This window comes from Bidens hawaiensis, unplaced genomic scaffold, assembly GCF_021521415.1.
Source record: "Bidens hawaiensis isolate Kalapana, Puna unplaced genomic scaffold, B.hawaiensis_p1.1 tig00029390_1, whole genome shotgun sequence".
Taxonomy (NCBI): Eukaryota; Viridiplantae; Streptophyta; class Magnoliopsida; order Asterales; family Asteraceae; genus Bidens; species Bidens hawaiensis.
The window spans coordinates 137,107-160,535 of record NW_027494874.1 but is presented as its reverse complement, the minus strand read 5'-3'; the positions used below and the strand labels follow the sequence as shown (position 1 = coordinate 160,535).

At 36.9% G+C, this 23,429-nt stretch overlaps 2 protein-coding genes across 2 annotated transcripts; one reads left to right on the top strand and one right to left on the bottom strand.

The window, feature by feature from the left end:
• The first annotated feature begins 4,124 nt into the window (after positions 1-4,124).
• On the top strand, positions 4,125-12,046 carry LOC143578905 (uncharacterized). Its single transcript, XM_077062356.1, has 15 exons — positions 4,125-4,277; positions 4,594-4,957; positions 5,371-5,596; positions 5,940-6,182; positions 6,259-6,371; positions 6,452-6,550; positions 7,144-7,231; positions 7,305-7,534; positions 7,622-7,806; positions 8,371-8,900; positions 9,778-9,879; positions 9,969-10,266; positions 10,839-10,987; positions 11,391-11,675; positions 11,775-12,046. Exons 2-15 carry the CDS (start codon positions 4,653-4,655, stop codon positions 11,964-11,966), a joined length of 3,045 nt encoding a protein of 1,014 aa, XP_076918471.1. The 5' UTR covers positions 4,125-4,277; positions 4,594-4,652; the 3' UTR covers positions 11,967-12,046.
• A 2,048-nt stretch (positions 12,047-14,094) lies between these two features.
• LOC143578919 (uncharacterized) lies at positions 14,095-18,044 on the bottom strand. Its single transcript, XM_077062368.1, has 3 exons — positions 17,337-18,044; positions 15,908-16,951; positions 14,095-15,209 (listed from the first exon to the last, which is right to left on the bottom strand). Exons 1-3 carry the CDS (start codon positions 18,039-18,041, stop codon positions 14,121-14,123), a joined length of 2,838 nt encoding a protein of 945 aa, XP_076918483.1. The 5' UTR covers positions 18,042-18,044; the 3' UTR covers positions 14,095-14,120.
• Between the last annotated feature and the right edge of the window lie 5,385 nt (positions 18,045-23,429).

Below are 23,429 nucleotides of genomic sequence, written 5' to 3'. Positions count from 1 at the left end.
TGGAGGAAAGTGTTTTCAATTTTCTCAAGCCACTGGAGCATCACGGTGGCTCCTTCAAGACCTGTGAACTTTGGGGGGTTGCCTGCGTTAAAGGACTTAATGTTGTAACCGGAGGTATTGTTTTGGCTCAAGGCTTGGGCTATTGCGGCGGCCATTTCCTGGGAACGTTGCAGCGAACGTCTGCGCGAGGCTTCTCTCCTCTGATGACGGCGAGATAGCGGAGGCATTCTATAAAAGTTTTAGTTTTGTTAATATCTTAGCGTAAAGTATAATCTTATAAAGCATGGTTTCGCGGGGTTAGATACCATCAACAGTTAAAGTAAAACATGAATTTGAATGCAAACTTAATACAGATAACAAATTCGAATCGAGAATCGACAATTCATGTATCACCATGACTTTCCGAATTCTCAATTTAAAATGACTAGTAAACGAGTATTGGAGATTGACGATTCATGTATCACCGTGACTTTTCAATCCTCAATATAAAATATACAAGAAAATGAGTATTGGAGGTTGACAATTCATGTATCACCATGACTTTTCAAGTCTCCAACCTCAGAACATAATCGTAAATGGAATTTGAAAATCAACTATTCATGTATCACCATGACTTTTCGGATTTTCAATCCCAACAAGCGAATATGTAAGTAAAATCAATAAAAATCGAAATTCAGCAAAAATCGAAATATTGCGAAATAAAACATAAAACCATACGCTGCGTCTGCGCAAGCATATTTATAAACAACGAGTAATTAACAATAAGCGCGCAAACATGAGATTTCTCTCATGCGCGAGAAGGGACTCTTAGGTATTCTAGGCCGTTACGTCTAACCACCTATCCTAAAGTCAACGAGCTCTGATACCAATCTGTAACACCCCGACCAAAGGCGGATTATACATCGGGGCGCCACATATTGTTTCATTACTCGTGACACTATTGGGTGTCAATATTTAATAAATATATTCATTCGCGCACGCGCAACGTAAACACAAGATAACATAAATCAACATAAATCAATATATTATAAGACAAAATATTCGAACAATAATAACTTGTCTTGATACATTTTAATCTAGGTCCAAAAGAAAAAAAAAACGTGCTACGTGTCCACAAGCTCCAAATGTAGCTACAGCAAACCTGAACATGTGTTAAAATAAAACGTCAAACACTTGCGTGTTGGTGAGAAATCAAGTTTAATAGATAATAGATAACAATAAATCTGCGCGCAACACGTGTATGTCTGGTGTTTAACAAGGGTGTAATCAGATTGTGATCAAGCCTAAATAGATCATAGTTCATAGTTCAATCCGTGCTCCCAAATGAGCACAAAAACAAGAAAACATCTGTGCAAGTGTAAAGAAAACTGTAAACGATAGGTCTCCCGTGTTCATCTAATGGATCCATGAAAACTTCGGAATATGCCGAACAAAGCGGTTAATGATACACACATACAAATAAACAGCCAAGTAAACGTCCTCAACACTTGGGATACTGCGCGACTAAAGTTCATAAACAAGTTTAAGACTCTAAGTTTGTATGAACACATGAACATCCCAAAACATTAAAAATAAAAAGGGATTAGGTACGAGATTACTCACTTGATAAACGGTGCGGTGTAAGATAAAGCAAGAACCAACTCTTAACAAGCAAAGTTATCCTATAATTAAATATTATCGTTTTAACGATTGGTTTTAAGTCTTGATTATAAGTTAGCATAATTAATAAGTAAATTATTATATATAATATATATATTACCGGAAAAGCAGGGCAGAACAGGGAGGAAGACGGAGGCAGAGAGGGAGGCGACAGAGGATCAACGGCAGAGAGCAAAGGAAGAGAAAGATAATAAGTGTTTGTGTGTGTAGTGTTAAGATATTAACATTATTATTTATAGGAGAAACCCTAGGGAACACAATCCCTAGAAAAGGGGAAAAGATCTCAAAAAGCAAAAGATTCCAAAAGCAAAAGATATCAAAAGATATGGCAGCTGCAGGGGACAAGGAAAAGCTGACAGAGAACAGTAAACAGGCATGGGGGGGTCAGATAAAGGTACTGGTCAAGCATGGGAAAAGCAGATCTCCAAAGATAATGTCAATCACTTTTTCTGCCAACCAATGGGGTTGGTACGCATGCTGCGCCGAAAGTGGCTTTTCAGACATAAGACAGGTTAGGTCAACAGCACAAAAGATAAGATATCCAAAGTAAACAAGCAAGTTAAAACAGAAGAAAGGACACAAGACAGCGCGAGAAAGCTGCGCGTGCGAGAGGCTGCGCACACGAGAAGATTGAGCGTGCGAGGCGAAGGCAGACAGAACAAACCTTAGCGCGCGCCGCGGGAAGAACTACAAATTCACAGCGCGTCGCGGGAGGATCTACAATTCTTAGCGCGCTGCGCGAAGAACTATAGTTCTTAGCGCGCCGCGGGAAGAACTACAGTCCCTAGCGCGTCGCGGGAAGAACTACCGTTCTTAGCGCGCTGCGAGAAGAACTACAAATCCTTAGCGCGTCGCGGGAAGAACTACCGTTCTTAGCGCGCTGCGAGAAGAATTACAATTCTTAGCGCGCTGCGAGAAGAGTTCGTCTCGCGTATCGCTGGAACAGCTGGTCTTCACGCAGGCTTCCTTGTAAGGAGTCTGGCGCGTGGAGCAGCGCAGACAACCTTAGGCGGGAAGAAACAAAGGACAAACAAAATGAGACGGGGGGGTTCAAGGCTTAAGGGTGGAACGACGACAAGAGAGAAAGAGGCGGGACGGCAACAAGAGGGAAAAGAAGGCGGAAAGAAAGAGAGGAAGGAGAGGCGGGAAGGAAAATATTATTAGTAATATATATATTTTAAATGTCAAGTTTTAAAAGAAAATAATTAAATTTTAAATCATAAAAAGAATCGGATCAGAAAACGGGTACCTGGGTCGGGTCGGATTCGGGCAGATGTCACAATCGGATTCAAGAAAAAAAACAAAATTCGCTCGTCACCCGACCCTATTGAGTCTCGGGTTTGTCGGGTTTCAGATAAATAGGGTCGGGTTCTAAAATTCATGAATCCAAATTAATCATCAAAAACTTATTTTATTTTTTTTCGTGATCATAGTATCAATTGTTTTCTTGCACAAATTTTTTTCTACAACAATTTATTATTTACTTTTTTTATTAGCTTTATATTTGTTTTAAGATTTAGTATGCAACATATTCTGAATCGTCACCCGAATATTCAAAATTCTTTTAGGTTCATAAAAAACAAACAAAAGAGGGCTCCAATTAGTAGTCATTACACAATTGCATCATTTAACATATTTAGGGTTATTCAGTTTATCCCGAAACCCTTTTGTTTTCTTATAAATTCGAAACCCGACCTTAATTACAACTCGGGTTTATCATGTTAACCCAATTAACCGTATCAAAAATTTTCAATTCTATTTACCCAACCCTAACAGTCTTATTCGGGTTCCAGGTTAATCAGGTGCAACTGGTTTAGACACCCTAGGCACAACTTCTTAATTAAAAAACTGAGTAAACCGCGGTTTTCGTCCATGTGGGTTGTCTAAATCTTCGGTTTTAGTCCAATAGTTTTAAATTTACAATTTTCGTTCCTATGGTTTCATTTCACTTGCAATTAAACCCGACTACAATAAATCCGTTAAGCCTTGTCGTTACATCCATCAACGTGGCCATCACGTGAGGGGCAGTTTTCCCTTTTTTCTCCCCAAATAATCCCCGGTCCTAATTCGCAAGCCCTCTCACGAGAGGGGTTGGGGTGTATAGGAAAAAAAGACAAAATTGCCCTTATCGTGAGGGGCACGCTGATGGGTTTAGCGACTGGACTGAACGAGGTTAGTGGAGTCGGGTTTAATTGCAAGTGAAATAAAACCACATCGAAAATCGAAAATTTAAAACTATTTGACTAAAAACACAAATTTAGACAAATCACATGAACGAAAACCACAATTTACTTTAAAAACACCCTCATAAATAGAAAATAACACGTGTGTACAATGGGCACCGGAGGTGATCCAACGGCCATTAATCTGTCGTCAAGCTATACGCCGCAGTTCCCCAACGCAAGCAATCTTTTTAATCTTCTCATTGTCCATCACTTTCTAAGATCAAAATTAACCCAACAACAATAATAATAATAATTAAAAGAAAGCATATGCCATTGATTCTAAATGGGTTCTTTTTAGACATTCTCAGATGCTCATACTCTCTTTCGGCTTCACCATACACATATATATACTCTCTTTCACATACCCTTTTAATTTCTTCATATTAACTAAAGGTACTCAATTTCTCATCTTTTTTTTTTTTTTTTTTTTTTTTTGTGTTTCTTGATCCCAGCAATCTTGATCCAAAATGGGTGTGTTAATTAGCTTGATTCTTGGTTACAAACTTTGATATTTAGTAAAACCCTAGTTTTGTCTTTACTGAATAATATTCTGATGGTGAAATGCATGTCTGAATTTTGCTATTAATACTTGCATTTATGTTAATTGGATGAATTTTGGGATTTTGTCAAAAAGAGGGCTTTTATGATTTTAAGATAATTTATAGGTTACTATTTATAATTTTTTTAAAAGAGTGTTTTTGGTTTTCAGGATTCTGGAACCGGTTACATGAATAGATTGTGAATCAAGTTTATTTTTAGAGTTTGAACATGGGGACAGATAGGCAGCCTGTTGGTATATTAGATACCATTAACATGGAGACTGTAAGGAGTATGTTAACAACCCATACATATTACCCGTACCCGCATGAGCATTCGCGCCACGCGATTATTGCAGTCGTTGTCGGCTGCTTATTTTTCATTTCGTCAGATAATATGCATACATTGATCCAGAAGCTAGACAAGAATATTAAGTGGTGGTCGATCTACGCGGGTTTGCTTGGTTTTTTCTATTTCTTTTCGTCCCCGTTTGTGGGGAAGACGATCAAACCAAGCTATTCAAATTTCAGTAGATGGTAAGTTGTTCTTTACACTTCTTGCTTTATGATTAGATTTGAGAGCTTGTAACTGTTTGAAAATTTTGGTTAAATGGGAAGGTTTTTATGATTAGATTAAAGTTTGTAACCTTTTGAAATATTTGGTTAGTGATCAGATTAAAGTTTGTAACTTTTTGAAATTTTTGGCTGAATGGGCTGGTTTTTATGGTGTTTTATTTTATGATAGGATCAAAGTTTGTAACCTTTTGAAGTTTTTTGATTAAATATGCAAGTTATTATGGTGTTTATTTTCTGATTAGACTAAAAAGTTTGTAATTTTTTGAAGTTTTGGTTGAATGGGCAAGTGTTTATGGTGTTTATTTTATGATTAGATTAAAGATTGTAACTTCCTGAAGTTTTTGGTCTAACGAGCAAGTTCTTATGATGTGTAGGTATATCGCGTGGATATTAGTTGCGGCTTTATACCATCTTCCAAGCTTTCAGTCAATGGGCGTAGATATGAGGATGAATTTATCTCTATATTTGACAATATTCATTTCTTCTATTTTTGTTCTCCTTGTTTTCCATTTAGTATTCTTTGGCCTTTGGTATATTGGACTTGTATCTCATGTGGCGGGAAGGAGACCCGATATCTTGACTATTCTTCAAAATTGTACTGTAAGTTGAACCCAATGGAAATTACCTATTTGCCCATTGTCATTGTTAGGTTGTTACCAATTGTTAGGCTTGTAAGCGAATCAAACGTTCAGTGAACCTTTATGTTTGGTGGGAAGTTCGTTTACGTTTTCTTATTTAATAAATGTATGAACATGAACAAGTTTTTTTGCTCATTTAGTTAAGTGAACGAACATGAACATGCTGCATCCATTTTTGCTTGGTTCGTTTTCAAGCCTACCAACTTTTAAAGGTTTTGGGGACATCAGACAAAATCTTTTTGGGAAAATATTATATTTTAGTGTTAGCTTTGTTCATTATTTTTATGGGCTTGCTATGCATGTAGGTATTAAGTGTGGCCTGTTGTGTATTTTATAGCCACTGTGGAAATCATGCGTTAAACGAAACACCGTTTGGACGAAAAGATTCGGGTTTGTTTTCACTTTGGAAAAAAAGTGAAGCGGGTGACTTGTTGGCCAAGTTTCTCAAAATGTATGAGTTTAAAGATGAAGTATGCAAATCTTGGTTTGCACCAGTCGGGTCCGCCCGTGATTATCCACTTCTTTCTAAATGGGTTATATATGGAGAGGTATACTTTATTTTCTTAATTATCTTAATTTTATTAATATTGTTTTAATTCAATTTTGTATATTTTTTTCTTTTAGTTTTCTTGCAGTGGTCCGTGTGTATCATCGGATGAAATATCTCCAATATATTCGTTATGGGCGACATTTATTGGTCTTTATATTGCTAATTATGTTGTGGAAAGATCAACCGGGTACGAACGTTTAGTTGTTTAATTGTTGTTTACACAATTAGCTATATTTTTAATTTTTGGTCTTGAATCTTAATTATCAGATGGGCTCTTACCCACCCTCTTTCGGTCAAAGAAACCGAGAGGTTGAAGAACAAGCAGATGAAACCTAGTTTCTTGGATATGGTTCCTTGGTACTCGGGGTATATATTTCTACTCTCTTTACACACACATACTAGTGTGTATGTGTTAGGGGTGTGCATGAAACCAGAAAGCTGATCCATCACCGAAAAACCGAACCAAAATAACCGAGCCCAAACAAAAACCGGCGGTTTTTTTTATGTTTCCTTGAAAACCGAATGTTCGGTCGGTTTGCATGTAATTAAAGCCGAAAAAGCTGAAACGAACCAAGCTGAATTTATGGATTTTCTTTTTCTTATTTTTAATTTTAAGCAATTTATAAGAATTTGATAATAGTGTAACCCAAATGTATGAAAATCAAGTAATTATCAATTAATAAAAAGATTTAGGCCCAATTCATTATTCTGGGCCTTTTTTGGGCCTAAATATTTCTTGCCCAAGTGATAAAATCGAAAAAACCGGAACCAAACCGAGCCCATACCTAAAACAGAAACCGAACGATATACAAAAACTCAAAAACCGAATTTTCAGTTCTTGTTTCGGTTTGAGCTCATAACGAACCCATGCACACCCCTATTACGCATGTTTATACTTTGTACTTATAACTGAGAAGTAATATTCATTATTAAATGCAAGAATACATATTATGTTGCAGAACATCAGCTGATTTATTCAAGACCGTGTTTGACCTCCTTGTATCTGTAACAGTTTTCGTGGGACGATTTGATATGCGCATGATGCAGGTTTTAGATACCTCTAATCTCTTATCTTTTTATTATGTTTTTTTCATTTCGTTAATGTTGGTTCATTTTGTAGGCGGCAATGAGTGGTGGTCATGAAGGGGCTAAACAAGAAGACTTTTTATATGACCATTTTAGTCAAAAGGACGACTTTTGGTTTGACTTTATGGCCGATACCGGTGATGGTGGCAACTCTTCTTATTCAGTTGCTAGACTTCTTGCTCAACCATCACTTCATGTTTGGAACAACGGTTCTTTGAACAAATTGCCTCGTGGAGACCTTCTTCTTATTGGAGGCGATCTTGCGTAAGTTCCACATTTTTTCCGCAATTTATAGTTTATTAAATAAGAAAAGTTGAATATAAGTTAATATTAATTGTATGTTATGTTTAGGTACCCTAATCCATCGTCATTCACTTATGAAAAACGGTTATTTCGTCCTTTTGAGTATGCTCTTCAACCGCCACCTTGGTATAAAGAAGAGCATATAGCCGTAAACAAACCCGAATTACCTCGTGGTGTTTCTGAGCTAAAACTATATGACGGGCCCCAGTGTTTTATTATCCCTGGAAATCATGGTGGGTCCTATTTTTTATTGTTTTGTTATTTTTTTTGGTTAACTTTACACATTAGATTAGTAACCAAGTTTGCCAAGTGTCTCGTTAAAGTCACTTAACTTTCATAGGTGTTCCAGTCTTATGAATTCTTTTTTATAAATGGTCACTTTTTTTAACAAGTTAACTGACCTGAATTGAACAAATATGAATTATGGTTACAATTTAGTGATTAGTTTTTTTAACTTTACTGCAAACAATTATGAAACTTAGGTTATTATTTGGTGAATCTTTTTCCTTCATTATTATCATCCACTTTAAGTTCATTTAAAAAAAAATTGACTAAGTAGTTGCTATGATTCATATATGTTCTATTAAGGTGGCTTAATTTAAAAAGAAGTTCAACATTTAGAAAATAAATTCACAAGATTGGAACAAAAAAGCTTTGAGTGCCTTTAATGGGTCACCCGATAAACTTGGTTACTATTATGTGAAGTTTTCCCCTTTTGTTTTTATTGTAAAGTTAAATACTTTATGTCTACAGTTTAGTTCTTTAACATAAAGATTGTTCCTTTTTGGCAATTTCAGATTGGTTTGATGGGCTTCAAACTTTCATGAGGTACATTTGCCACAAGAGTTGGTTAGGTGGATGGTTAATGCCCCAAAAGAAAAGCTACTTTGCTTTACAGCTACCAAAAGGGTGGTGGGTGTTCGGTCTCGATCTAGCTCTTCATAGTGATATCGATAGTTATCAATTCAAGTTTTTTTCGGAGCTTGTACAAGAAAAAGTTAAGGAAACCGATTCGGTGATCATTATGACACATGAACCGAGTTGGATTCTTGATTGGTATTGGGATGATGTCACGGGAAAGAATGTCACCCATCTTATACGCGATTATTTAAATGGGAGGTGTAAACTTAGGGTAGCGGGGGACTTGCATCATTATATGCGACATTCGTATGTTGAGTCCGAAAAACCCATGGTGCAACATTTACTTGTGAACGGGTGTGGTGGGGCGTTTTTGCATCCGACACATGTGTTTAGTGGTTTTAATCGAGCGTATGGAACACGTTATGAAACCAAAGCCTCTTATCCATCCACTCAAGATTCAAGCAGGGTATGTAACAATCATTATGTTAAAGCTGTTTAATAAAGTTATGTTATTTCTATTAAAAAAGGTGAATATTTGAATAACATGATTAAGGAGGTATTGACGATTTTGACCCGTTTTCTTTTTAGCTAACTTTTTGTTTATCTTTTGACCCGTTAAGAGATAGAAAATAACCTAAATAGACCCATTCATAATAAATTGGGTCGAAATGTCCAGCTCCACTCATAGTTCTAGCCTTTTTTTTACTGCAGTTTTTGGTCAAAAATTGCAATTTTTTGGGTCAAACCAGATTTGCTTGACCTGAAAGTTTATTTATTTATTTTTTGTAAACAACAACCATGTTAAATCTGTTGACTATAATTATATTATTTCAATTATAAGCTGAATATCTGAATAAGATGATTAAGGAGGTGTGTACAACTTTTGACACCGTTTGACAATTTATTTTTAGCTATCTTTTAGTTTATCTGTTGACCCGTTAGAGATAAAGCATTATCCAAATGGACCCATTCATAAAAAATGGGTCAAAATTTCCACCTCTACCATTATTCTCATCTTTTTTTCACTGCATTTTTTGGGTCGAAAGTTGCTCTGCAATTTTTTTTGGTCAAAATGGGTTGGGGTGACCTGAAGTTTAATTCTTTGTATAAACAATCACTATGTTAAATCCTGTTTACTAAACTTTATTTCATAGATAATAATAAGCTGGATATTTTAATTAGACGATTGATTAACGAGGTATGGACGATGACCCGTTGACCCATTTTTAGCCATCTTTTTAGTTTATCCATTGACCCATTAGAGATAAAACATGACCCAAGTAGACCCATCTCCCTATTCACTTTTTTCGCTACATTTTGGGTTAAAAAAATTGTGTATGCAGATCGCTCTGGGAAACATATTAAAGTTCCGGAAGAAAAACTGGCAGTTTGACTTCATTGGCGGGTTCATATACTTTATCTTGACTTTTTCATTGTTTCCACTGGTATTCTTTCATCAATTTAACCTTTTATTATTATTTTCTATTTTTTTTAACCAAAGCCGACTATTTATTTATTTATTTTTTTGTCACAGTGCAAGCTAGATCATATCTTACAAGCCGATACATTTTCTGGTCACGTAAAAAGCTTTTTTAGTACAGTGTGGGATTTGTCTATGTACATGTTTGGTCAATCATATGTATCATCTGCGGGTGCTTTATTATTATTGGCAGCTGCTATATCATTCGTTCCCTCCAAAGTTTCCAAGAAAAAAAAAGTAGCAATCGGTATCGTTCATGTTTCAGCCCATTTAGTTTCCGCTTTAGTTCTCATATTATTAATGGAGCTCGGTGTTGAAACCTGCATTAGACATAATCTTTTGGCAACATCAGGTATGTTTTTGTTTCATTTTAGTTAGAGTTAAATATGGTTTTAGTCCCTGTAGTTTGACCCAAATAATTCGTTTAGTTCACTAGTTTAAATTTGAATTTTGTAGTACAATTTCATTTTTGTATCAAATAAAGTCCAGCCTACTAACTGCATCTAAGTTTTCTGTTAATGTTTTATTTAAGACCAAAATTCCCTTAGATTATTTGTTTTCTTGGTCAAAATAATAAAATTTTTGGGACCCACTTAAAAATAATGTATATAATGTATATATATACTACAGGTATAATCTATTAGGCAAAATGTACATATTTTATAAACAATAATCCAAGGGTATTTTGGTCTTTTAATCAAAGTTTAACAGAAAATTTTGATGGAGTTAGTGGGCTGGACTTCAATTGTTACGAAAATGAAACTATGGACCAAAAAAGCCAGATTCAAACTAATGGACTAAAAGAGTTATTTGGGTCAACCCACATGGACTAAAACTGTATTTATCTCTTTTAATATTTTATAAAATTAAAATGTTTCACAAGTATATATATAATTTGCTCTATGCATATGTATATCTTTTCAGGTTATCACTCGTTATATGAATGGTATAGATCAGTGGAAAGTGAACATTTCCCGGACCCCACGGGTCTCAGAGCTCGTATAGAGAAATGGACTCTCGGTCTTTATCCGGCGTGTATTAAATATCTTATGTCAGCTTTTGATGTTCCCGAGGTTGGAAACTTTAATTATTTTGGATTTTTGAATTTTGATTTTTCTTGAATTAAAATCTAGGTTAGAAACCCGTGTATTACATGGGTTGAATAAAGGAAATATTAAATTGTTAGTAATGAAGATTTACGTATTATAAAATGATATTTTGAGATAACATATGTTTGCAATTATGATAAGTTAGTAACTACTGTTTTAATATATTTGAAGTTAAATATCTCACATAACTTGCTCTGTTTAAATAATATATTATGTTTTATTACTATAACAGTATAAATACGAAGGGTAAAATAAGAGAAGCGGGAAAAAGAAACTTGGACTCACAAAATTGTGACACGGCACAACTAGTTACTTATTTATTAGATATAGATTATGTTATATGTTGTTAACTGTTTTGAATTTTTAGGTAATGGCTGTGACGAGGACGAACATATGCAAAAACGGGATGGTTTCACTTTCTCGTGGGACCGCGATTATATACTACGCGTCGGTTTTTCTTTACTTTTGGGTGTTCTCGACTCCCGTGGTGTCACTTGTATTTGGAAGCTATTTGTATATCTGTATAAACTGGCTCCATTTGCATTTTGATGAAGCGTTTTCATCTCTTCGGATTGCTAATTACAAGTCGTTCACACGGTTTCACATCATGGAGGATGGAAATCTTGAAGTTTTCACTCTTGCAGTTGATAAAGTGAGAATCTTGTTTGATAATTTCTAGTTAATCCTTAATACAATTATTGTTATTATTATTGTTTTGGTTGAATAATGTTTTGGAATTTGATATACTTAGGTCCCAAAGGAATGGAAGTTGGATTCTAATTGGGATAATGAGTTAAAACAAGAGCACCAGTTGAGTTACCAAAGGAAGTATCCAAGTAAATGGAGGGCTGACTCTTCTCTTCAAGATCCAGTTACTACTTTAAAAGTTGTTGATCATTTTGTTATTCAAACTTATAAACCAGAATCAGGGGTACAAGATTGATTTGTTTCTCATTATTGAGGGATCTAGTTAGAGGTTTGGTTATATTAGGTTTGTATCGCTTGTTTAGTGTATCTACCATAGTAAATATTTGTGTAAATCAGTGAAATAATTATGTTTCCCTTAGCTAGTTAGAAATAACTAACTTTCAATAAAAGCTGAACAAAACTCTAATATACACAATTTGTATACAATCAATCAATGAAACAAAAAAAAGAAAGAAAAGAAAGGAAAGATAACATTAATGTCCAATATACAAACTACAAAGTATTACAAACAGAATGTTTTAAATACATTGTTACAATGTCAAAAATACCCATCAGAAGCCCTTCCTCTGAAAATACGCGAAGAGAGCAATAGGGGATAAATGTCATTTCAATGGTCTCTATAGCTATGTAAGTACGATCATGCTACAAGTCTATGTAAGTTAGTGTGCGTCAGCTGTACAAATCGACCACAATATTTGATTAGTGCAAATTTATCCTAACAGCTTCACTCTGTACGTTGGTATTTACATGGTTTCGAGGACTATAATGTAAATGTACATGGCTAGAATGACTTGTCATTGTCATGGATACTTTCTCTAAGTTTGTGTAAAAGATGTAATGTTTCACTGTAAGACGGATCAGTTTTACTTATCGGTTTGCATGAGTTTACGTGATCTGTTGACTCTAACACCTGTCGTGAACCATAAAACAGAACAGTCAAAATCATCGGTGTATACATGCATACACACATACATATAGTTTCAAATTTAAAGAATTGAAAACATACCACAAGTTTCCCATATCCAGGATATGATGATTCAATTGGAACTATTTCAAGTCTGAAAGCCCAACCTCCATAGCCTTCAACTATTGGAGTCACTTTAGTCTGCAAAACAATCAAAGTTAAAAGTCAAAATTAAAAAAAGTCAAATCTAAAAAGTGATTGAACTTATGGACTAACGGTACTACCTCACAAAAACTGAGTACATCAAGGGCCCCTCTCTTATGCAGGCGACGAATAAGATCGTTAAGTTCTAATAATCTTGGAGAACCACTTCTCAACTCTCCAATCTGCAAAAACATAAATATCAAACGTATCTTTCCATGATAATTAATATACATAAAAAGATCAAAAACAGTGATACCGTTGGTGCAGGGCGTAGAACAAAGCCCATTCGACAAGGCAAATCTGCAAGTTTGCTACCAAAGTGTGGGCAGCTATAAAACACCTGGATCATGAATAAAAATTTAAAACACACGTGCGCGTGTGTATATACACATTATTCTTGAAATGAACATACCACACCAATTGTGTTATTAACAAGGTTATCTATGTTCTCATTTCTAGCTTGATGAAGCATCTGCTTGACAACTAAGCCACCCATGCTGCAATAATGATGCATTGTGATTAACACTAAGAGAAAATATCCACTACATTCACTCATAAGTTTTTTTGTTCCTCTAAAGTCACTCAACTTTCATCAGGTGTCCAGTCTTATGATTTTTTTTATATAAATGATTAATTTTTTTAACTAAGTGACATAAATGGAACATATATGAATCCTAGTTATTGTTGATTATTTTTTCCAAAGGAACTTGAAGTAAGACTGGAAGAGGTAATCATGATAAAAAAAAAATTACTAAATAATAACCAACTTCCATAATTGTTCAACTTAAGTCAAACTGGAAAATGATAATCACTAAATAGTAACCAAAATTTATATTTATTTTATTTGCCTCAATTTTACAAATCTTAAACATTTACAATAAAAAAATCCATAAGACTGGAACACCAAATGAAAGTTAAGTGACTTTGGATGAACAAAAAAACCTTTTAGAGTGACTTTAGTGGAACACTTGGAAAACTTGGTTATTGTTTTATAAAGTTACCCCTAAAACTAATTCCATATTAGAAAATAAGTAACCAAAACATATATTAGACGGACCTGTGAGTTACAAATACAACGGGTCGATCTCCAATGCCTGCAGTAATTAGCTTTTCCAATAACATGGAGCTCACTTCCTGCATAATCCAAATATACTTGCTACACAGTTACACAAATAATCTTTATTATACAAACACATGAATATGCAAACCTGAAGAGGCAAGCTTGATCCAGACCACTGTGTTAGATTCGTCTGCAAAAGTTTCATAAAAACAAGACGACTTTTATAACTTCATAAACATGTCAATAAAAATAGTACTATTACAAACCTTGTATTTCAGAGTAAACATACGCGCATGAGGAAAATCAGTCGAAAGCCATTCAGCAGGCCAAAATGTACCATGCTTTCCTGCTTCTTCATCAATCTTTTCCACAAGTCCAGATTTTGATGACGACTTGCATTCAGATAACCTCCATGACTTAAACGGGCCACCACGCAGCCCGTGAACAAACACAACATCAAACAAAGGATCCATGTGACTCACTGACTCGCTATTGCTATCATCATACATTCTGGTATCATAGTCAAGATAACCCTCATGGACTTCTGAAAATGGGTTGACCCGACCCTTATCCAGCGGTGCATTAACAGCAGATTCCCACCTTTGTTCTACCGCGTACTTCCATTTCCAGTGAGGCAAGTTGGGATTGATTAAATAAATCATCTCACTAAAATGAGGACACTTACGTGTTTCATCATCATCGTTACAAAAAATATTTAATAATGTCGCTCTCGCATAGCTTCGAATCTTGAGATCATTACATCCAGATATTTTCCCATTAGCACAATCTTCAAGCCAATCACACCAAACTTTATCATTTAATACAAATTCCTTAACTTTTGGATGAACCGAAAGAATGGTTAAAAACTTGGCTGCGTGCCTGCGAATATGGGCTGCAGGTGGGACCCGAACACCAGATGGATTTTGATCGGATTGATCACTTGATTTCATATCGGTTGATGCATTGTATGCTTCACTTGCTGCTAATTTCTCATAGTCATCTTTTAACATGAGGCGGCGAAGTAAAGAAACGACACCATAATCGATTATTCTCGTTTGACAATCGGTGTCATCGCTGCATATTTCAGACATTGTTTTGATACCCTTAAGAGTTGCGAGTGCAGAATCTACAACATTCACTTTGGGTGCATTTTTCTTAATGTTTTTAAAAGATGTCAAAAAGGGTTCAATGGAAAGAAGATCTTTTAAAGACTCAGTTCCCAACCGATTAACTGTTAAGTTAACCACAGCACTGGCTAATTGCTTAGCTGCCTGTGTGCCGGATACAACATTTGCCTGGTCGATTTGAGTCTACAAGAATTAAGTAGCTTAATCAGTTATTGTAAGTCTATGATCAACAAATAAATACAATGCATGTATATGGTTTATGTTGATTATAATTATTACCAGTAATTATAAGGTTTTATTAGGTCATGGCCCGTAGGCCCAAGTTATGTTTCTTTGGTGATCTTAAGTTCTTAGGCTATAAACGAACCAAACGCTCAATGAATTGTTCGTGAACCATTCAGTGGGAAGTTCATTTATTTACTAAACGAATAAACACGAACGCAACTTTTTCTTCATTTACTTAAACAAACGGACATGAACACATGTCTCGTTCGTTCATTTATGTTCATGAACGTTCGTTCGTTTATGCTCTTTAGTTTACGTTTGTTAAGTTCATTCATGTATGTATTCATATAAATTGAAAGGCCCACAACAATTTTTAATTGTTCGTGTCCATTTATACTAACGAACGAATATAAATGAACACGGACACACTCATTTTCTTCATGAACGAAAAAGAACAAGAACTCCCTGTTCGTTTAATTGTTCGTGTTCGATCGTTTGTTTGATTAAAGTTAAACGAATGAACACTAACATGCCTCGTTCATGTTCATTCGGTTCGTTAGAGGCCTAATTGAGGGTTCCCATTCATTCTAATTACACGATTCAGTTAAAACATGTAGCCACTTTTACAGTTTAAAACAAAAAATGAAGCTACAAACCTTCACTTTATCTTTAGGTTGTCCTTTAAGTGATGCAGTTCTATGCTTCAGAATATCACTCAACAATATAGCTAACCAACCTTGAGAAATTGGTATAGAAGAAGGCGCATAATCTTCAAGAACACGCGAAAGAATCTTCACAGCTGAAGAACGCGTAGCATCAGAAGAAGTTTCACCAAACACCCATTGAAGCAGAATGCTTGACCACTTTTGACCTTCATCAAGAGACAAATGCATGTTCCCTGTGCATAATGATTCTAAACCTTTCGCCAACGCTTCTTGCACAGACTCATGTTTCTTCATTCTTTTAGCAGTTTCCCTCATTAAATAAAGACTCTTTTCCATAACCTCCTTTTGAGCCCCGGGGCATCGTTCAAGTGATAACAAGAAAGCAGATAAAGCCACACGAGTCAACGGGACATCATCGCTTTCGCTTGCTTGTGACACTGTGGACAGAAGGCTGGAGCCCCAGTCGGGAACAAACTCTTCTGAAGGAAGGTTTCGGTCTTCTAACAATAACCTTGCAACTAAAGTCCCATGCCATTTCACAGACCTCTCGGGTGCAACCAAAGCGGTCATGATGGCTTGACCATCATGATCAAGTTCTTGGATATGCGACCGGTTAACATCTGAAGCCATGGCCCAATTGGCTAAAGCCCAAGCAGCAAAAGGGACTGCAACATGTTGGCAATGCAAATCATCCCATAAACCAGGGATAAAAGTTGCAGAGTTAGCACCTATTTTGTTGAATAACATTCTTTTGTTTTTATGTTTACGTTTAGCATATGGCGGATTTAGCTTCTTTGAAATGTTCGATCTAGAAGCGGGTGGTTCTGGTTCGTTCCAGTTTGTGCCACCTTCTTCAACCACTTGCAGTGCAGCTGCAATGTCTCGCAATGCAGCTTTTCTTGATAACTTTGGTTTCAGCTTGATTTTATCCACATTATCATCATCATGTGAGGTGACAATATCCATTATTGCTGCAACTAGCATGCTCCTGCCTTTTAGTGGATCAGCAGTTTTATACGAATTAGGGCTCGCTTTCTGCTTAATTGGAAATGCAGCATATTAATTAATGTTTCTCATTTGATATTTTGAATGGGTCATTCTATATCTACACCACCCCATCTGATTTCACACCATCAAACAATCATCCCCAAAACATTCATACGGCCATTTTGACCAAAAAAGTCGAAGTTTGAAATTTATCTGTCAGAAGGCCGTTTGAACAATATTTGGACGGCCATTTTGACTATAAAAGATCAAATTTTAAATTTTTTGGTCAAAACATCCGTCCGACCTCTCTATCCAAACGGCCAAATGTCACAGACAGACAACAAACAAACGTATATTATATTTTTACAGGAACACTGTCTGTCTGTGACATCTGGGACGACATTTGTCCCATTTGGTGAAAAACTAATTATACCTGATCCTGGCGATGACGATGGGTCGAGAAGATGAACCGGAGAAGATTAAGAACCGCTTGAGGCCGCCTAAGGACCGCCTCAGAAACATTAGGATCCGCAATCAAATACGCCAAAGCCCTAGCCGATTCCGCCTGCGTACCATAACTCCCACCTCTATTCAACGCCACGGAGTCCAACAACCAATCCACCACCAACCCACCGCCCGCACCAACAATGGCAGACCTCCTGGTCTCGTCAGCCGCCACAATATCCGCCAACAAAGCCGCAACCTTAACCTCAAACCCTGCACGAACCTCATGGTTAGCTGAAGACAAAACAGAACTCAACGACTTCCACAACACCGATAAAGCAACACCCGTATGCTTCACGGTGTCCATGATCCTCCTGACGGACTCGTTGGAGCGTTCGATGGTGAAATCTTCGATCATGCGGGTTTTTTTACGTCGGACTTCGTGAAACTCGTCGTAATCGTAGAAAACAACGTAGGATACGGCAAAGGCGGCGGATAAAATGCTCGAAACAACGGCAACGCGGGAGAAGGAGTTTGGTCGGAGGCGGTAGAGGAGGGGACCGGGTTGGGCGGGAGAACAGGCATTTTGTAGCTTCTTGAGGATTCGGTTATAGGCGGATGAAGGTGAGGAGGAATAGAGGCGATTTGGTGCATAGTTGAGGGTGGTTTTGATTATTAATGTACGGGAAAGCATGATAATATTGATATTATTATGCATGCATGCATCATGTAATGTAATGTAATGTAACAAAATCTTTGGGAATTGGTTAAAACAGTTTTACAAGGTTTTAGAATAGAATTTACGACGCCGAGACCGAAGATCGTGGGGGAATATGCGGCATACAATAAAATATAGTGGAATATTTTTATGTTTTATGACTTTATCCGGTTTGGAACCATATCAGACATTGATCAACAAATGTATTGTACAATGGTGTTTGAATTTTTTTTGAAATGGTAAATTATCAAAGAGTGAAATGGTTTTTAGGAGAGAGAAATGTTGGTGAAACGAAGGATCTTAGATTAGACATAAACTTTGTAGTTTTTATCTGGTGAGTTGGACAATAATATGGTGCTCTGTCATTTTAAATGGCGAATATGATATATTTTTTGTATGTTTCGTCATTTGAAATGACGGGTGTCAGTTTTTATGATCCGTCAGTTTGACTGGCGGTCGATGATTACCAAAAGGTGTTTACCCCTATATGTCAAAATACATTTTGACAGCAATATGCTATTTGAAATGACAAATATCTTCTTAAAATCCGTCATTTCTAATGACAAGTGTGAATAGTAACCGTGCCAGATCTGACTTATTGACAACTCAGTCTCTTTTTTCTTTAATATTTATTGTTTTGTATTTTTACTTTTATTTTATTTTTTAATTTGTATTATTAAAAACACTAATATGTTATTTAATTTAAATTGTTAAAAGAATTATTTATTACTCCCTCCGTCCCATTATAAGTGTCATAATTTGATTTTTCAAGTCTTTTTTGTTTAACTTTGACCGACAATATTTTTATTTGTGTTATATAATACGTGATGTAAATATATGAATGGATTGGGTTTTAAATGTATTTTACATTGATATAATTTTCATCAAGTATTATATGACACGAACAAAAATATTTACGGTCAATGTTGCAAAAGAAAGACTTGAAAAGTCAAATTATGACACTTATAATGGGACGGATGGAGTAATAATTAATTACACCGTATAGATAAAAATCGGAATTTGGTGTCGTAAACATTTAAATATTTTATTTGAATTCTTTTATCTCTAGCATTTTTCTTGTTAGCTTTAAATATGTTTATTTTAAGAATGTAATTTTTTTGTTTCGTTTCACTATCATAACGACTTAACTGATGCCGATCAAGTTTGTGGCGTTTAGGCGTCACAACACCCGACTTTTACTAGTTTTTGTTTTTTCTTTGTTTCAAATATGGTCATTTTAAGAATTTATTTTCTATGTTTAGTTTGGTACTCTTTGCTGGGGCCTTCCATTGAAGCGTAGACCGTTTCCAAGCGTTCTTTGTTTTCATCATCCAGCTTGTCAAAGAACTGCCTGTACATCACTGTCGACGAAGCGCCGTTGTCAGCAAGAGTGCGGGAAGTGATGTAATGCCCCAGCTGGCTTTTGATGACGATGGGGCCTTCTTTGCTGGGGCCTCCTGGCACTCGCGGGAAGCGCACCTCAGCTTCCTTCCATGCGCATGGTTCTGTCACTCGTCTTTTTCTTCCTCTGACCTTGCCATGAACCATGTTGATGCTGATGTCGACGGGCTTTCGTCCGTTACCTCTGTACCGGTTGTCATTCCTTCCTCCCTTCTTGATTGATGCCACGAGATGTGCAAGTCTTCCATCCTTGACAAATGTCTCAACAATATCCTTCAAGGATGTGCATTCTTCAGTACCATGACCCTTTGTCCCGTGGAAATCACAGGATTTGCTTTGATCCGCATTAGGTTTCTGCCGGATCAATGGGGCTTTTGGCCATGGCAATTTTTCCGTGGCAAATATCTCCGTGACGCTCTTGGTGAGTGGCGTCCACCGGTGTTTTCGGTTTGAAGGGTGTGTGTTGTCCCTTCCGCCAACAAGAGGGCGAGAGCTGGATGAGGTGTCAAAGTTTACCCTTGACTGCCAAATACCTAGCCGCCTCTTTTTGTTCTGCCGGGCGGTCCTAACGTTGTTCTCCCTTGTCCTCTGCGTGTAGAGGTGTGTACTCTGGGGAAGATCTCTTCCCAGCTGCTTCTCCGTCTCGGCAAAGCGCTTGGCTGCCGTCATGATGGCATCCCATGTGGATGGCATGCCGTCCTTACCCGTCAATGTGCGGATAAGCTCTGGGTACTCGGCGCCCTGGATGAAAGCGGCGCGAACAAGATCTTCACTTATGTTGCCCAGACTCAGCTTCTTGGAGTTGAAGCGGGTGATGAAGTCTAGTAAAGATTCATCCTCCTCTCTAACGCAGTTGAGGATCGTCCACTGCTCTTCAGTATACTTCCTCTGCTGGCTGAAGTGCTGGCTGAACTTGTTCTGAAAGTCCGCCCAGTCATATATGTGGTGGACCGGTAAACGATCGAACCATGCCCTGGCTGCTCCGACCAGAGTCATCTGGAACATGTAACACCACGTGGGTTCCGTCCAGTTACTGACGGTAGCCCCCGCAATGAACCTGTTCAAATGGTCGTCTGGGTCGGATAGACCATCATAAGTGCCAATGTTGGACATTTGTTTGGCACTTCTCGGGGCGATTGCTTCCGCAATGTCCCTTGCAAATTTTGACTTTTCTGCATTCGTAGCAGTTGGTCTAAAGGTTTTGGAGAAGTCACGCGGGTTTCTCTCCGCATTTGTTGGTTTAAAGGCTTCCCCAAAATTCCTTTTTGGCTGGGAGTCCGTTTCCTTACGCTTCCCTTTCGCCTTATGGCGAGGGTTTGCGTCGGTATCGGACTCCTCCCTCTCGTCGTCTGAGTACTCGCCCTCGCTGTTCATAATGAGGTGTTGGCGAGTACTGCCGAATTCGTCAGCCTGTTGAACTGAACGCAAGCGTTCGTCCAATTCAGCTTGGAACTCTTTCTGACGTGCTTCGGCCCACGCCTTCACTTGATCTAGTGTTTGGCGAGGGACCCTCGTTCGTTTTTCCAGCTGGGTATCGGTGAACCCCAGTGGAATATTTACTGCACTTGCCCCGGCTTGGGTAGTCGGGGTAGTGTTCGTAAGGATTGTATAACCGCCGGTGTTCCCCCCAGTTGCTGGGGTTGTTACCGGGGTTTCTTGGTCGGTTACTGGCCTTTGGACCGGAGTAACGTTAACCATTTCTTCAGAAAATTTGAAAAAACTAAATTAGTTCTAGCTTTTATGCACGGATGGCGCCAATGAAGAAACACTAAGTGAACCCTGGACAGATTATAGATAATCTGGGGGTTAAGTAATGTTTCCCACGGATGAGATCTAGCTGAGAAGGTTGTTCTTCAGGAGACCTGCAAAACAGACACCGTAAGCTCGTCACTGAGAAGGGGGGGTTCCTCCTTGTGACCACCCTCCGGCGTGAGAATCAGACTAGATTGCTCTGAATATAAGAGTATATTAAGAGATTGCTATATAAGATTGAGATATCAGATGATCCTTACCATTCCAAGGTGTTGGAGTATTTATAGCCGAAGGTAGGTTTCCAAGCAGGTACAGCCGGCTGAATAGTATTCATGTTCTACCAACAGTGGATCACGCACAAGCCATACTGGTTGGTGGATAGGTTACGGCCAACAGTAATAAGGTCGGCTGTATACTGTTCCTTTTACTGCCGGCTGCGCACTGTTCCACCAACTGTAGGCTGCGCACGTCCCATCGTAAGGGTTGGTGAGTAGGCAGCGGCTAATAGTGACGAACAGTACTAGAGGGTGCTCATCCTCGTATTGTTGTCGGTGAGCTGTCACCCTGTGATTAGTTCATGGGCTGCTCTGGTCAAACTGTCTGTTCCGCCCATACCTTAGTAGGTATAGTACGGAAGACCTTCCAGAAGCATACGGACTGGCTCATTTAGGCGGGAGTGTTCCCGCCTTGCTCATTCCTTCATGTGACTACTGAACGAATGCCTTGTGCGTGTAGCTTTGCTGTTAGTGCGGGTAGCCTTCCCTGATGGCTTGTATCCGCAGCTGCGGGAACAGGCGGGGTACTTCACCATTGGGAGGCTTTCCCTGCGGGTACAGCTGGCGTACTGCGCGTAAGGTTCTTTGAGCATGGTGTCCTGCTGGAGCAGTTGATTATTGCGCAGACGTCCCTGTTCAAGGTGAGTCTTGCGGGTCCAACTGGACTCTGCTGGGACCTACCTCTTCAGTCCGAGTTTTAGAATATTCTTTTTTGTTATCTTTTCGTTTTGAAAAAACTTCTTGTTTTAATGCCGATATTGTAACGAACCTAACCAATATCGACTAACTTCGTGAAAATCATAAGTTATACGTACGTCGATACTATTTTGGGCTTTTACAAATTTGTTTTTTGAATTTAATGTCGGGGGCGGGCCATAATGAGTCTAACTGACACCGATCACATTCACGTCAGTACATCGCCGCAACATGACGAGCTTCCTACTAGTTACTATTAGTATTAATAATCAGTATTATCATTAATTAGTATATATTACTTTTAATTATAAATAGTTGAGTCCAATCAAATTTTTTCCTGTTGGTTATTTTTATAAAACTAAGTTTCACCATTTTAAATGATAAATGTGAACAGCACCCGTATTACAAGATTTAATTTAATAACTTATTCTTTTAATGTTCATTTTTCTTATTATATTAATGTGTTTTTATTTTATTTATTAATCTTCTATATTAAAAATTATAATTATTATTATTAATACTAATTGTTTAATTTCTGACATGAATATAAATTTTATTAGTAAATGTAATTTTAATTAGTTCACGCCATATTTACAATTGATTTTTGATAATATTGAATTCTATCATTTGAAATGATAAGTGTCGTCTGGACATCCGTTATTTCAAATGATAGGTGTGAACAATACCTGTACTATCAGATCTGATCCAGATTTGACCACAAATATTTTTAATGTTTCATTTCTCTTATTATATCCGTGTTTTTTTGTTATTTATTAATATTTTTATATTAAAAATTATGATTAGTATTATTAATAGTAAGTGTTTAATTTCTAATATAAATATTATTTTTATTAGTGAATGTAGTATTACAAGTGAATTTTTTTTTATAATATTGAGTTATACCAATTGAAATGACAAGTGTCATCTGGACATTCACCATTTGTCATTTGAAATAATGGATGTCAAGAAGACACTTGTCATTTCAAATTGCGAAACTCCATTTTATAAAAAAACCTACCGAATATCGCTGAACTCGACTATTTATTAATTAAAAGCAATATATACTAATTATTAATACTAATAATAATTAATTATTAATTAATAATAATTTTAATAATTAAAATTAAAAACCTATTAGTGTTTTTAGTTATACAAATTATTTTCTAATAATTAATAATGTCTTTTTGAAAAATAAAATAAAAGTGAAAAAACAATACAATAAATATAAAAAGAAAAAAAA